We start from the raw sequence: 14,599 nt of genomic DNA, 5'->3' as shown, positions 1-14,599 counted from the left end.
GAGGGAGGGAGGGGAGAGAGAGAGAGTGTGTTGTTTTCCAGTGGTTTTTGCTTAAATGTGTTACATCTACTGGTATATATGGTACTAGAAGTTAAAACATTTCCAAAACTGGAAATACTCATTTTAAAATCTTTTTAAAAAATATACCCCTACTTAAATGAGAATTAGCATTATTTTTATTTGGGGGTTATCTCTAATATAGTAGGTGAGCTATAGTCTTATACCTGCTACTGCATGGCGTCCATAAATCAGACCTTTGAGCAATGTAAGTGAAAAGGGCAAGGAAAATGTGAGTGCTTTTGAGCTTGACACCTCCTTGAAAGTAGCCTAAACACTGTCTCTGGACCACACTATTGGAAATGTCTCATTTAAGTGATATTTGAGATATGAAATGTGCTCAAGAATTCTAGGTTTTCTTACACTCAAGTCACCTGACTGTATATACTCTCAACTTTTCTAAACTGAATGAAGGAATGTGTGCTTATCTGCTACCTTTGAATAGTTATGATTATATTCCCATAATCTCACTATGTCTTTGGTTTAACATGAAACTCAGAAAGTGTCATTATGTGAAAAGTTCATCTTTGCCTAAAGATAATTGCACTTCTGACTTCTTTCCTCCTCATTTTCCCAAACTTACCTTGCTTTGGCTAGAGATAAGCAGCTTAACTAATTTGTAAGAAGTCAGGAAGAAAGCCGGGTCTGGTGGCGCACGCCTTTGATCCCAGCACTCAGGAGGCAGACGCAGGCGGATTTCTGAGTTTGAGGCCAGCCTGGTCTACAGAGTTCCAGGACAGCCAGGGCTTTTTGGTTTTCTGGAGCAGGGTTCTGTTAACCTTTATTTGCACCACCCTGAAGTTAAGTGACTATGGAGTTCCTGTAGCTGTTTGTGGTTGGCCCAGAGTGTCCTTTGGACCTCTGTCCTTCGAGGTGTCCAGTCTTCTTTTCCTCTTTTTATACCATCTTTATTTTTTTGTTCCTTATAGCCTGTTCCTTCCAATAGCTCCTGAGGAAGCTGCCTGGATTGGTTGGTTTGCCAACCATTTCTTGAATGTTAGCAGGATGATTCAGTCATGGACTCAAGGAGCCTTCAGTGCAGTGACTGACAGAGAAAGAGCCAGCCAGGATTCACACTGTCTAGAAACTGTTCTGGCTATTAAGTCAAAACTGAGTACTTGGTGACTCTACATTTCCCACAGAAGTTAACTTCCACTGAGACAATCTTTTTTTCTGTAATGAAGCATAACCTGTAGTGGCACTGTATTTCCTTCAAGTGTGTGTCTTATGACCACATGTGTTGGCAATTACAGTGGCACCTTTTAAAACAGGGCCTCACTAGTATTTCTCCCCGTCATCTCCAGATAGTTTGAGGTGGCTGTGTGACTTGCTGTCTTCTGTGCATGGCTGTTGTGTTTCTGTGGCACTTTTATATACATGCGTCTTGGTTTCTTTGAAGATTTTGCAGTGAGATCAATGTTAGAAATGACTGAAAAGGCTCTTGAGTGGCTCCATGTGGCTTACATTCCGGATCCTCTGTGGCAGGGAAGCAGCGGTGGGAATGGATTACAGGGGCAGCACTAGGGCCTTGTCCCAGCTTCTGGGCAGGCAGCGCTGGAGTCTGACAAGAGCTTGTTTGCACAGCGTCCTCAGCAGGGAGGGCGTTCCTACCACTCTGCTGGTTTCAGTTGTCTTCCTTAACCTTGAGCTCTCCTAGGTGCTTATGCTTGGGAGTTTGATGCTGGCGTTCTCAACTTTACTGTTTCTAAGCCACCAGTTCTCAACCTGTGGGTCACAACCCCTTTGGGGGTCACCTGTCAGATCTCCTGCATATCAGATAGTTACATTACAATTCATAACAGTAGCAAAATGACAGTTACGGAGTAGCAGGGAAATAATTTTTTTTTTTAAAGATTTATTTATTATATGTAAGTACACTGTAGCTGTCTTCAGACACTCCAGAAGAGGGAGTCAGATCTTGTTAAGGATGGTTGTGAGCCACCATGTGGTTGCCGGGATTTGAACTCTGCACCTTTGGAAGAACAGTCGGGTGCTCTTACCCACTGAGCCATCTCACCAGCCCCAGGGAAATAATTTGTGATCACAACATGAGGAACTGACATAAGGGTCACAGCATTAGGAAGGTTGAGACCCTCTAAGTCGTGCTGCTCTGTGAGTCTTATCAAGTCAAGTCTAATACCTGTCAGGCTCCTTTTTCTAAAGTCCCATCACCTCTCTATGAAAAACATTTTCATCATTAGCCTCAGTTTACCATTAGGTCAGTAGAAATATGCTAAAAGCACTGACTAGGTTCTGGTTGTTGATGTTTGTGCCCTGTCTAGCAGCTGTACTCACCAAACTACAAGTAAAATTTGAGCTCTTATTAATGTGTAGACTAGTAACTCAGCGGGAACCCCTCTATCTTACATTACTGTGTGATCTTCATCTCCCATCTTAAACTAAGATGCCTCAGATAAAATCTGTAGGATGGGCATATCAACCTGCGGTGAAAGCAATTGAGGTCATCTTTGAGTGCCTGAAATGTAAAATATTGGCCAACAATAATTTATTACAGTTATCATTTCTGTGAGTTTTTATTTTTAAATACTAAAGGGGGGTGAGATTTCTGCCTTTTTGGTGGTGTCAGGGTGTAGATCCATGCCTAGTTTAAATTTGAGTCTATGTACTAGTTGCTCATTGGACATATTCTTGACAACGTTTAAAATGTAGCTGCACAGTGGGGATGCCACATCTTATCCGATGGCTGTGGTTTGCAGGCTGTTGTTTGCAGGGTAAATTAGTATTGATCAGTCTTGGAAGTAATATGACTAATAAGTTAGCTCTGTGGGATAATAAACTGTTTTCTTGAACAGTAAGCTGGAGGTTGTGGGATAAGCAAGAGAACTACTTCATCTATTGGACACGAAAGCATGGTCAGTATCATGAAGAGCAGTTACTGTTACCACACAGGTACATAGAAGCTTTCTTACATCCAATACCTATGAGTAGTTACCAGTAACTCTAAATGGTATATTAAGAAACTTCTGTGTTTCTAGAACTTTCATTGTGATTGGGCAGTCTAACCTGAATGAAATATTCAGTAATAAAGGCCAGGGGGATAAGTCATGTATGTATTTGGAGACATGTGTGTTCCATTTTTATAGCCTCAGACTAACTTCAGATTTTATCATGGACTGTGTGGAAGACATAAGCCTGAATACAACTGACCAACAAGCATTTCCCTACCCCCAAACCTACTTTAGCAAAGACATGAAGCAATGTTGAATAAGGGAAATATGCTTGAGCAGCTAAATCTAGATGTTCTTCAGAAATTGTAACATTCATCATTTTCAGGGTGCTGTGGTTCCCAGTTTATAACCTCTGTTTATAACCCTTCATTTGTCTGTGTCTGCACTGCTGTCACTTCTTATTTTTTCAAAGGTTTATTTATGTAAGTGCGCTGTAGCTGTCTTCAGACATACCAGAAGAGGGCATAAGATCTCATTACAGATGTGGTTACTGGGAATTGAACTCAGGACCTCTGGAAGACAGTCAGTGCTCTTAACTGCTGAGCCATCTCTCCAGCCCGAGCTGCAGTGTCTTGTCCATTTTATATTTATTCCCTTGTATATGTGTGTGGAATATTACTCTAGGTGAGGCTATTGACTTGGCAAATACAGAAACACTGGAACTGCCTTAGTTGTCTTAGTTACTGTTCTGTTGCTATGAAGAGACACCATTATCAAGGCAATTCTTACAGTTTGATTGGGGCTGGTTCACATGAGGGTTAGCCCAAGATCATGTAAGAAGCAAACAGGCTTGGTGCTGAAATGCCAGCTGTGAGAGCCTTACATTTTTGGTCCACAGGCAGCAGCAGAGATACTGGGCTTTGGTATAGACTTTTGAAATTGCAAGGTCCAATCCTAGTAACTACCTTTTCCATTAAGCACACCTAATTCTCTCCAAACAGTTCCATTAACTGGGTACCAAGCTTTCAAACATAGCCTACAAGGACCATTCTCACTCAGACCACCATGGGACGTTGCTAATTTCATTGGTTCTCACACAATTCTTTCTGTGCAGTATCTTCTCTTTGTAATCACCCAAATCACAATCAGAAGATGAAACTGGCATTAGGACAGTCTGGTTTTTTTGTTTGTTTGGTTTTTTTGGTAAAGGGCCACAAAGCTAGCAAGTAGTACAGCTTGGACTTGAAGCAGTGTCTGAATCTATCATTTGCCTCCCATGGTAAAGTAAAGGAAAGAGGAAGCTATGTGCCAGTTGTTTTAAAGCTGTAAGACAAGTTGCTTCAGGATAGCTGGAAATAATATACTGGAGTCTACAAGATCCATCTTGGCTTTTATTATTCTTCTACTATTAAACTTGAGATGGTGGTCAATGAAATCTCTCCAGTTCCCACATTTGTCCAAAAATAAGGCAGGGCTTATCCATTGGTGTCAAATTGACATCAGAGGTAATACGTGAGCAAGCATCTGGATGTTTTGTATCTTCCTTCATCAGTATTATCCCATTCCTTCAGAGCTGGTTAATTTCCCTGGTTTGCTTGTGGTAGAGGAATGGCAGAAATAAACAAGAAAAGTGGAAGCCAGTTAGACTTTGCTGTGTTCTGAAACATAAAAACATGAGTTTAAAGGATATAGTCACCCAGTGTTTTAAGACTATCTTAACCTTTCAACCTGGAGCCGCTGTGAACATACTGACATTGTTTCAACAGGACGCATTTAGCTTACTAGCATATTCGGATCCTTGGAATAGTCCAGTTGGAAATCAGCTTGACCCAATTCAGAGAGAACCTGTGTGCTCTGCTCTTAACAGTGCAATACTAGGTAAGTAACTAAAGCAAGTCATCTAGACTTCAGGTACATTTCTCTCAAGAGTTGAGTCTTTCCATTTAGAATGAGGTGTTTGGGCAGTCTTTGTGTCTAAATGAAAAACCGTACTGAAAAGGCACTCTGTCCATTTTGGGAATGGGAATCACGGGCATTCTTCTTTTAAATTCTCTCATCTACTTGGCCTAAGCTGCTGCTCCTCCTGTATGGAAGAGGATATGGACATGGTTGGGAATAATAGCCTTTTGTTTTTCCAAGTGTATGTCATTAGGGCTGAGTTGTGGAAGTAGGAAATACTGAGTTAAACATGACCTTCACTAGCTCAAGTGAGAAAGGTGAATACTGACAATATAGGAAGGTACAGAACTTTTCTATGTCCGTAGCTATGTTTAATAGACTGACCAAAACTTGGTTTGGCTGCTGTGAAAGAAATTTGGGCACATTTCCAATGAGTTCTGATAGTTGCTTCATGGGAAAGTGAGGCTAGAAGGGAGTACTTGAAGAGATAACTCAGGAATCAAAGCTGGAGTCACCCTAAGGAGTAAGGGTACCTGAGCTCCCCATTTCATAGCTCCTGTGCTTAAGACATAAGCAGTACCAACAACCCCTGGACATTTGCTTTTAAATTAAGCAGACCAAGTAAGTAGTAAGGCTTTGTCAGTGTATATGGGAAGTGGGGTGCTGTCTGGTTAGTTTCTCTGTCACTGCAGTGATGTTAATAGTAATTACATACTGAATACTTTTATGTAAATTCTGTAGTTACACTCCTATGAAATGTCACAGGATTGACCTGCACATGAAGCCTAATTTCTAAACTGTTTTCTTCAGAGGTAATTTAGATCAAGGGTTACTTTACATCTACCCCAGTAAAATGAGACTCCAGTCCAGTTTATAAGTTTGTGCTGAATTTTGGCCTGGTGAGGTTTAGAATCTTAACTGTTACATGAGTTCTAGACACTGGTACTTGGATTGAAGGCTAATGTTCATCTTACAAAAATGTAAAAGAAGGCATGGATGGAGTGCTTATATTTATCCTTAATCCAATGATAAGGGCCAATACTGCCATTTGTATAAGAATAGTGGCTTTTACGCCGGGCCTGGTGGCGCAGGCCTTTAATCCCAGCACTCGGGAGGCAGAGGCAGGCGGATTTCTGAGTTCGAGGCCAGCCTGGTCTACCAAGTGAGTACCAGGACAGCCAGAGCTATACAGAGAAACCCTGTCTCGAAAAACCAAAAAAAAAAAAAAAAAAGAATAGTGGCTTTTGTGTTAGTTTCTTAAATTAGGATGTGTGTAGAATAATACAAATTTGGTTTGTGTGTTGTATTTTCAGTGGCTAAATAAGATCAGCTTGTGTTAGCAAAAATAAGAAAATGTAATAATAATTGATTCTGATTACTGTTTTAGGCAATGAACTTAAGAGTTTCTGAAGTGGCTAACTTTCTTGTAGCGGTTTTTAATTTCTTGAGTTCTTCAACTCTAGGCAAGCAGGCAGGTCTCTGAGTTTGAAGCCAGCAGGTTTTACATAAGAGACTTTCTGGCCAGTCACGCCTACAGAGCTAGGGTGGGGTGGAGAAATCTATGAAGAATGCTTATATTTGTATTAAAAACGATAAAGTTAAACTATCTTTTGCTACTCATGAGCAGACATATGTAATGCATAATGTATTGTGTGTTGTAGATATCCTAAAAGATGATTAAAACCAGAGGCCTCCTTTAGTCAGAGTATAGTAATGCCCTTCGGTGCTCACTTGAGTGAGCAAAGGTACTTCCTGTAATTCTTTTTTAAAGATATATTTATTGTTATATGTAAGTACACTATAGCTGTCTTCAGACACACCAGAAGAGGGCATTGGATCTCACTGTGGATGGTTGTAAGCCACCATGTGGTTGCTGGGATTTGAACTCAGGACCTTTGGAAGAACAGTCAGTGCTCTTACCTGCTGAGCCATCTCACCAGCCCCCTGCAATTCTTAAAACATCATCATATCCCTTTGTGTTTATCAATAAATGAGTATTTCAATAATCTTAGCCCTCAGACCACTTTTAATTAAGACTGTATTTTCTGACCAGTCTGCTCCATGCTCTTATTTTCTATATGCTTCAGTCCTTCAGAGTTTTGTAAACTCTGAGCTGAGGCTGTAGATAATCCGGATAGAGGGCTTGGCAGCCATTGTCCCTGGTTTTGTCCCTGTGAATTTGCCAGCAGAGGACTGATTAGTTTTTCAAAAGTTTGGACGCCATCTCCAAAGAGTTGGGTCCCATTGCCCTTTGTAATGACTGCACATTTACTCCCAGCACTCAGAAGGTGGATGCCAGCCTGGTCTACAGAATGTCCTTATCAAAAAACAAAATACACCTGTCTGAGGGTAATGATGCGTAACACCCAAGAACATTCTATTTATTTAAATATTTGAACTAATCAGAGGTTAACCTCCTTGACTCTAGGATGGCTTTGCTCTGTATTCTGACAGGCCTTTTTTGTTGTTGTTTTTTCGAGACAGGGTTTCTCTGTTTAGTCCTGGCTGTCCTGGAACTCAGAAATCCACCTGCCTCTTCCTCCCAAGTGCTGGGATTGAAGGTGTGTGCCACCACCACCCAGCCCATACTGCCTTTTCTTGTTACTGTCAGCTGACCTTGCCTAAGTAGATGGATGGTAGAGTTTCCTCTTTGCATCTTTTCCATCAATGTCACAGAGAAGTAAAAGGCTGAATATATATTTTAACAAGGATCTCTGAGTTCCAGGACAGACAGGAAAACAAAGTGAGACCATGTATCAAAAAACAAAATAAAAAAAAAAATACCTTCATTCTCCAAGAACATTTCTTAGAAATATCAATCTGCTTTGCTAGTCAGATAGTTCAGATCCTCAGACACTGATGTAGCAAATATTGTATTGCCCTGATTGAGAGATGATTTTTAAAATGGTTGTTAATTGCTATTTTCATTTTCTAATCCTTTTTCCTTAGAAACCCACAATCTGCCAAAGCAACCTCCACTTGCCCTAGCCATGGGACAGGCCACACAGTGTCTGGGACTGATGGCTCGATCAGGAATCGGATCCTGTGCATTTGCCACAGTGGAAGACTACCTACATTAGCTATGCACTTCAAGAGCTCACACTTACATTGTGGCAAATAGTCAACATGGAAGTAGACCGGCTCTGCTGATTTGAAATTTAGATTTTTTTTAATTATGTACTGGGGACAGGTTTTTGTCGCTTTACATTGCTTCCTAGTTTACAGCATGATGCAAATGATTTTCTAACTTAGTGTTAGGAGAAAATATTTTCCATCTTTTAACCTCTTAGTTGTCTAAGAGTTAAATATTACTGAATTTCAGACGTTCAAATTGATCATCAGAAATCCTTTAAAACAATTACCTAAAAGAAACCAAAAATCCTGCCTTCTTTGTTGGGGGGAGAAGGGGGAAGGAAATGGAACAAGTTGTGTTTGTGTTAGCATGTGGGTGATGTAAACTACAAATTGGGAGCTGTTCCGACCCCCGCTCCTGTGTAAGCATTCAATCAGTGTAACTTGCAAAATGCATAAACATCTGACAGTTTGAATTAATAGTGTTGATGGAAGAAATCATTTTTAATGTGTACTGTAAAACTTGAAATACTCAGGAGCTGAGTGAGTATGTTTGTTGCTACTTACAATCCCAACCTGTTAGTCCCAGTAGTTTTTGTTTTAACATGGTCTTTTTCAACTTTGTTTCCTGTTTAACTACAGATGACTTCTGTTGTAGACTCACAAGTTTAACTGTTGTATTATAACAGTATTACATGTCAACAGTGTGGTTATGACCTTTATTTATATAAAAACCAAATATTTAGTCAATTTACTGTGTCTTAATTTAATCTTTGTACACCTTCCATTTTTAAGTGCTTAAATGAGTACTATATTGCAATAAAAATGTAGTGATATAATTAACCAGCCATTAAAAATTTACTTCTACAGATATTAGTGTCAGTTGAATTTTATGTATTAGGTTCTCATACACTGCTTAGAGTCTTACTGTCAGTCTAAGTTCTACAGACTAAGACTACCTTTAGGTAACTGCATTAGTTAAAACCTTTCATTGTGCATGGAATTAGAAAAATAAGAACTTAACAAGTAACTGTCAACCAAGCAAAACCCCCAAACTAGTTAAAAAGAAAATCTGAAAAGCTGTTCCAGAGCTGGCAAGATTGCTCAGCAGGTCTGGAACACACATTGGGTAGGGAAGAATCAATATAATAAATTGTCTCCTGACACACCAGGTATGTGTGTGACACACACACCCCTACCTTTCTCTTTAAAGAACAAAAACACCTATTTCAGAAGAATTTCGTCCATGGCTAGACAAAGGTACTAGCTGAGGTTGAAGTCTTCTCCAACAGATTTTTATTTACCTGTTCTTTGGATTTTTTGTTTTTTTACACTGTGCTTTTTAACAATGACTTCTTATTCCTTGACAACAGGAATCACATCAATAACACCAGAATAGCTTTTCAGCTGTACTAAAAAGACGTGATGAATGGTTTCTGGTTATCCCTCCCTCCTGTGGCCACTCAAAAGGTGAAGATTCCTCTTTAACTGATTCTCCCTTCAGGGCACTCAATTGTTGTGTTCTAGAAAAGAAATGTGACCAGCTGTTTTCCAAAACAAAAATGTTTATGATTTTTATAATGATCCTTTACAATGATTTATCAGTGACTAGATTTTGAGAAATGAACCCTCTCTACACCAAGTAACATTAAAATCTATACATACAAAATACAGGTTCTTCATTTAACTTGACTTTGATTCACTTATAAGTTTTCTTCTTGATCTTTTTGGCCATCCACCGTTTTTTAAACCTCTTAGCATTTTGTTGTTTCTGAGCACCTACAAGAGAACAGAAGCTCCAGGTGTAAAAACAGTCAACAGGTATTCAAAACCCAAGAACCCACGTCCGGCCTCTAGTTTACACAAACGGGTGCTATTAAAGCAGTATTAAAACCACGACCCCCCCCTCCCCCCAAAGACATTGCCTTTGTGAAAACTACTAAAGCCAACAGATGAAAGCTCTGTCTTACCCCAGGTGCTATTCAGAAACTGGGCTGCAGCCTTTTTCACTGGTAACCTCTTATTGTTCAGAGACAGGAACTTGTTTACTAAGGGGAAGAATCACGTATCATTGCTTTGTCATTGTGAGAAACTAAGGGAGAGACAGGCATAGTCCGTAAGAAAATTACCAGTAGTCCTCTTGGAATCTGAACCATATAAACAACTGTGGATGAAGTGTTTGGCTGCCTCTTGCCTTGAATCTCTCAGATCTTCATCTTTAAGCCTTACAGCCATGTAGCTTTTAGTCTGACTGGTGATCAATACAAAAGGTCAAAATAAGTTAGAGGGTACATGCTTGTTCTCCTGCATAACTCTGTGTATGATGCTGGGGACGGCCAACCCAAGGTGGCTCCCATACACTTAAGTACTGTACCACTTGGCCACATCCTTAACCCAACCCAACTTTTTCCTTCCTTATGGTAGATGGGGTTAGGGTGGTGTCAAACCCAGGGCTTCACAAATACAAGGCAGGGACTGACTCCTAACCCCCCCTACATGATCTCACTTTATTACTATCAAAACTGATACTTTTCTACAAGTAATCCAATACTATACACGGAAACTGCATCCCATAGGGAACAACGGAACAAAACTCATTACCCAACAGACTGCACGTTCTGTACTTTAACTTTCTTGGAATTTCTTCCTTTTGCATGCTGTTCACTTTTCTTTTTCAAATTAACTGAAAAAAATGAGATCCACTTTGTGAATAGTATGTATATAAATTAACACTTAGTAGAAGTTACTTCAGTGACTACATTTCATGTGAGTGCAGGTTTTATTTTGAAGAAATAGTGGAGAACAGGCTTAAGCCAACTTTGGGCAGGCCTAAGGACCACAAATAACCAAAAATTCCTGCACATGCACTTTACCATTACATGAAGTTACTTAACCAAGGACAATTCATACCTTTTACGTTTTCTGGTGATTTCTTTATGCTGTGGAAGGAGAAAAAAAACGAAAGATGGGACTGGCAGGCAATAGAGAATACTCAAAACAAGTACCCAAGATCCTCTCTGGCTTTCATGACCCCTGCCTTTAATCTTTCCTCACTGAGCCACACAGCACTTCCACAACTCCCAATCATTTGACTAACATGGGTTGTCTTCAGAACTTAAATCTGAGCACTGTTAGTAGGCATCCAGAGAGTATGTTTAATAATACCAGAAACTCAGAACTGTTTAACTTAGCATTCCAAAGATCAAGTAAAGGCTGGTGCTAGTCTCATAGTATTGAGAAACTGGATTTAGACAACAATTTGGACACTGGAGACCAAGGATGAGTTCTAGGTACCTACAGAGTGACTCAACTTCCTGGAAGAGAAAGGACAGATGCCTGTACAGATGGGAACATCTGCTTAAGTGCCTCATGGATTAAAGATCTGATTAATTAGGGCGGGGGTGGGGGGACGGTATAGGGGACTTTCAAGATAGCATTTACAATGTAAATGAAGAAAATATCTAATAAATTAAAGAGAAAAAATCTGAATAACTATGGAAAAGTAACCAACAATTTGGAACTATTATTCTGATTTAAAAAAAAAAAAAAAAAAAAGACTTGAGAACTTAGAATGTTCTAAGGCCAGGTGTGGTGGTGCACACCTTTAATCCCAGCGCCAAGAGGCACAGGCAGGCAAATCTGTGTTTGAGGCCAGCCTGGTTGGTCCACAGAGCGCGAGTTACAGGGCAGTCAGGGCTACACAGACCCTGTCTAGAAAAACAAAAAGAATGCACCCAGGAGTGCTGAGAGAAGTAAATGCAGCAGGACTTACCTCACAGACTAAAGACAAATGGAACTCAAGCTTTGGGTTTTAAGTACTAGCAACGCTGCTGCTAAATGAAGAACAGAGAATGGGTGGCGGCAGGTAGAACAAGCTTAAGAAAATTCTGGGTTTTAGAAGCTTTGGTTAAGTGCCTGCTGCAACACTAAATGTTCTCAGTCACTTATTTACCATCTATCTTGCTGGACAAAGTTGAGGAACTCCAAAACCACTATGTAGATTTTAAGTTTGGGGAGAATTTCTTCGGGTCTACAGACTTTATGCACGTAGAAAGCGCGATACTTACTCAGCCTCTGAAGCTGTCGTTAGCTGCTCTAAAACAGCATCTGGAAGCAGCTTTCTTTTCTTTGGGGATAAAGACATTTGAAGACAAGTTAAAGTGAGGTACCTGGAGATACTTTTAACGTTACTCATTCGGGCCAATCTGTGAATACTTTCCTGCTGCCGACAACAATAAGACTGGGTTTATAAAGCCCAATACATTCTCTGTCATTTTACCTAAAGTAGCTCAACGTTCAAGTATCCCTGTTATGAATTGAAAAGAATTAGGCATGGCCACTCGAAATCAGATCTCTGGGGTGCGAAATAAGTAATCATTAGCTCCAGTTTAGAATTTTAAAGACTCAAGCAAACATCACTACCTCCAGAAGCCAGTAAGACTCAATGTCAGGGCCAGATGGGTGTTGGTGCTTCCACGGCCACTTGGAATTAGGGCAGACTCCAAGAAACATCAAAGGCCCTTGCACCTCTCCAGTACCCGATCCTAAAAGGAGCGCTAGCCCCGGCCGTGTTTACAAAGCGACCCGTCCCGCGTCCAACCTTCTGTTCGATGAACAACTCCTCGCGCCGTTTCCTCTTCTCCTTTAACAGCGTTTTATCCCTGGAAGGAAAGGAGTCGGGTCAGCGCGTGCCGAACCTAAGGATTCCCGAGGCCCCAGCATCCCCGGGCGCCGGCATCCCCGGGCGCCGCACCTCCGAGTACTCGCGCGCACGCGCAGCTCCTCCTCCCGGGCTTCCGCCTGGGCGCTGGCGAAAGTCAGCTCCTCCGGGGCTTCGTCGTCCCCGTCCTCCTCCTCGTCCAGCGGCTCGGCGGCCGCGCCGCTGCTGGGCTGCGCGAGCAGCAGGCCGTGCTCCGCCTCCTCCTCCTCCGAGGCCGCCTGGTCCTCGTCCACCATCGCCTCAGCCGGCGCGGGAATACGCGACGAGCGCGGCCGGAGCTGCACCATGGCCAACGGAAAGGCGGCGGTCTGACCCTTGACTCGGAAGCAGCCGCCCGCGGAGCGCGCTCGCCACGCCTCCTGCTGGTTCGGAGGCCGCGAGAGGTGCGGAGGCGCGTGCGCGGGAGGGCGGAGCTTCTCATGGCTGAAACCTGGAGACTGGGGGAAAAGGGGGCGCGGCTTCGTGCTGCTCTGTGTCGCCTTTTTTTTTTTTTTTTTTTTGTCCCCAGGTTGCTTAGATCTATGGAACAGAGGCAAAGGTATAATAAATACGGAATGAATGACCGTCGTTGCTTGTGAGATGCATCCCTGTGTGTATTGTGTACGACACGCCCCCCGCAGTCCCCGCCCATATATTTTTTGGGACTACATGGCCCACGTGATGTCTTTTACCCACTATACAGTAGGAAATGATTCGTCATTCCCTAATCTATCCGTGCGTTTGGATGAGCTGTCCTCTCTGATATGTGTTCCCCTACGCAGAACGGTTGACTTTCAACGTCCCACCCAAGGACCATGGCATGTTTAGTTACACTATTCTCTAAATACTCAAGTCACCTGGCTGACTGACTGAATGGTAGTCACATACCATTCTAAAGTCATTGATTTCTGATGTCACACTATATGTTCGGCAAATGGTTTGTTAACATATATACTTCCTAATTCCTAAACCCTATTTTCCCCCCTTCTTGTTTAGAAACAATTTCCAATTAAAAAAAAAAAAAAGTAAGTATGGACAAAAAGATCAAAACAAGGCGTATAAGTGATGGCGCATGCCTTAAATCCCAGTGGTGGGAGGCAGAGGCAGGAGGATCTCTTGTGAGTCTAGGCCAGCCTGGTCTACAGAGTGAGTTCCGGGAAAGCCAAGACTACACAGAGAAACCTTGTCTCAGAAACAAAACAAAACAAAACAAGAACTGCTAGAGACAGAGTAGGCAGAGAAGGATGGGGAGGGTGGCTCTGAAACGTCTGGGCTCGGTCAGATAGAAAATACAAATGAAAAACATTCTCAGAGTCGGGCAGAGTAATCCCGCCTGAAATCCCAGCACTGGGGAAGCTGAAGCAAGAACATCTTAGAGTCCAGGCTAGCCTGAGCTAAAGTGAAACCTATCTCAAGAAAGCAAATGTTTGCCTCAGCGTGCTGACCCCTACAGTAACTAGCACTGAGAAAGGTTTAGCTGAAGCCGGGTGACAACCTACCAAAAGCACACGATAGGTGTAAAAGCCGCACTAGAAGTGTCACATAGGGCAGGGCTCAGCCGTTAAGGCAACTTGAACTTAACTGCTTGCTCTTCCAGAGAACCTGAGTTCAGTTTCTAGTACCTATGTCAAGCAGCACGTACCCACTTATAACTAGTTCTAGGGGCTCCAAGGGCTTTGGCCCCTGCAGTATGCATAGCCATTGCATACAGACAGACAGACAGACACCTTCAAAAAGTATCACTGAAATTATAACCAGTTCCCTGGCTTTGGCTCACCACCTACAGTGTGACCCTCGGGCTGCCAGGCTACTTCTCTGGACTCCCAGTTGGTCAGATAATCTACTTCTCACAAAGAACTTTTAGGATTTGTTACAAATGACTGCCACCTATGGTACACGCAACTCTCCCTTGTTGCCTGCGGTAGATCATTTTAAATGTCAACGTGATTGGACTAACAAACAC

General features: G+C 42.0%; 2 protein-coding genes across 7 annotated transcripts in view; one reads left to right on the top strand and one right to left on the bottom strand.

Moving 5' to 3' along the window:
• The window catches only part of Ranbp9 (RAN binding protein 9), a 74,557-nt gene extending 65,749 nt beyond the window's left edge, over nt 1-8,808 (top strand). Inside the window, exons 14-15 of the mRNA XM_021215456.2 lie at nt 4,733-4,844; nt 7,815-8,808. Of these exons, the coding sequence (XP_021071115.1) occupies nt 4,733-4,844; nt 7,815-7,945 (243 nt within the window). The 3' untranslated portion in view covers nt 7,946-8,808. The remainder of the gene's footprint in view (nt 1-4,732; nt 4,845-7,814) is intronic.
• Nol7 (nucleolar protein 7) lies at nt 4,338-12,967 on the bottom strand. Of its 6 annotated transcripts, none has more exons than XR_003845371.1 (10): nt 12,691-12,955; nt 12,538-12,598; nt 12,005-12,063; nt 10,848-10,876; nt 10,539-10,620; nt 10,067-10,188; nt 9,908-9,985; nt 9,603-9,716; nt 7,650-7,746; nt 4,338-4,624 (listed from the first exon to the last, which is right to left on the bottom strand). XR_003845371.1 is itself a non-coding variant. In XM_029547308.1 (9 exons), the coding sequence occupies exons 1-8, from the start codon at nt 12,942-12,944 to the stop codon at nt 9,637-9,639; spliced, it is 765 nt and encodes a 254-aa protein (XP_029403168.1). In that variant the 5' UTR covers nt 12,945-12,955; the 3' UTR covers nt 4,338-4,624; nt 9,603-9,636. The 6 variants fall into 6 exon arrangements, 4 of the variants coding, with proteins under 4 accessions (XP_029403168.1, XP_029403169.1, XP_021071116.1 ...); XR_003845372.1 differs by having other exon boundaries at nt 4,338-4,560; XM_029547308.1 differs by lacking the exon at nt 7,650-7,746.
• Nucleotides 12,968-14,599: the final 1,632 nt, after the last annotated feature.

The sequence above is a fragment of the Mus pahari genome, chromosome 16 (assembly GCF_900095145.1).
Source record: "Mus pahari chromosome 16, PAHARI_EIJ_v1.1, whole genome shotgun sequence".
NCBI lineage: Eukaryota > Metazoa > Chordata > Mammalia > Rodentia > Muridae > Mus > Mus pahari.
This window is presented reverse-complemented; position numbering and strand designations above follow the sequence as displayed.

Coding starts and splice junctions, on each gene's coding strand:
- Nol7 (XM_021215457.1), bottom strand. CDS start 12,944: ATGGTGCAGCTCCGGCCGCGCTCGTCGCGTATTCCCGCGCCGGCTGAG. Junction 10,189..10,538: donor CAGAACGTGCAGTCTGTTGG/GTAATGAGTTTT, acceptor ATTGATCACCAG/TCAGACTAAAAGCTACATGG. Junction 9,717..9,907: donor GTTTCTGAATAGCACCTGGG/GTAAGACAGAGC, acceptor GTTCTCTTGTAG/GTGCTCAGAAACAACAAAAT.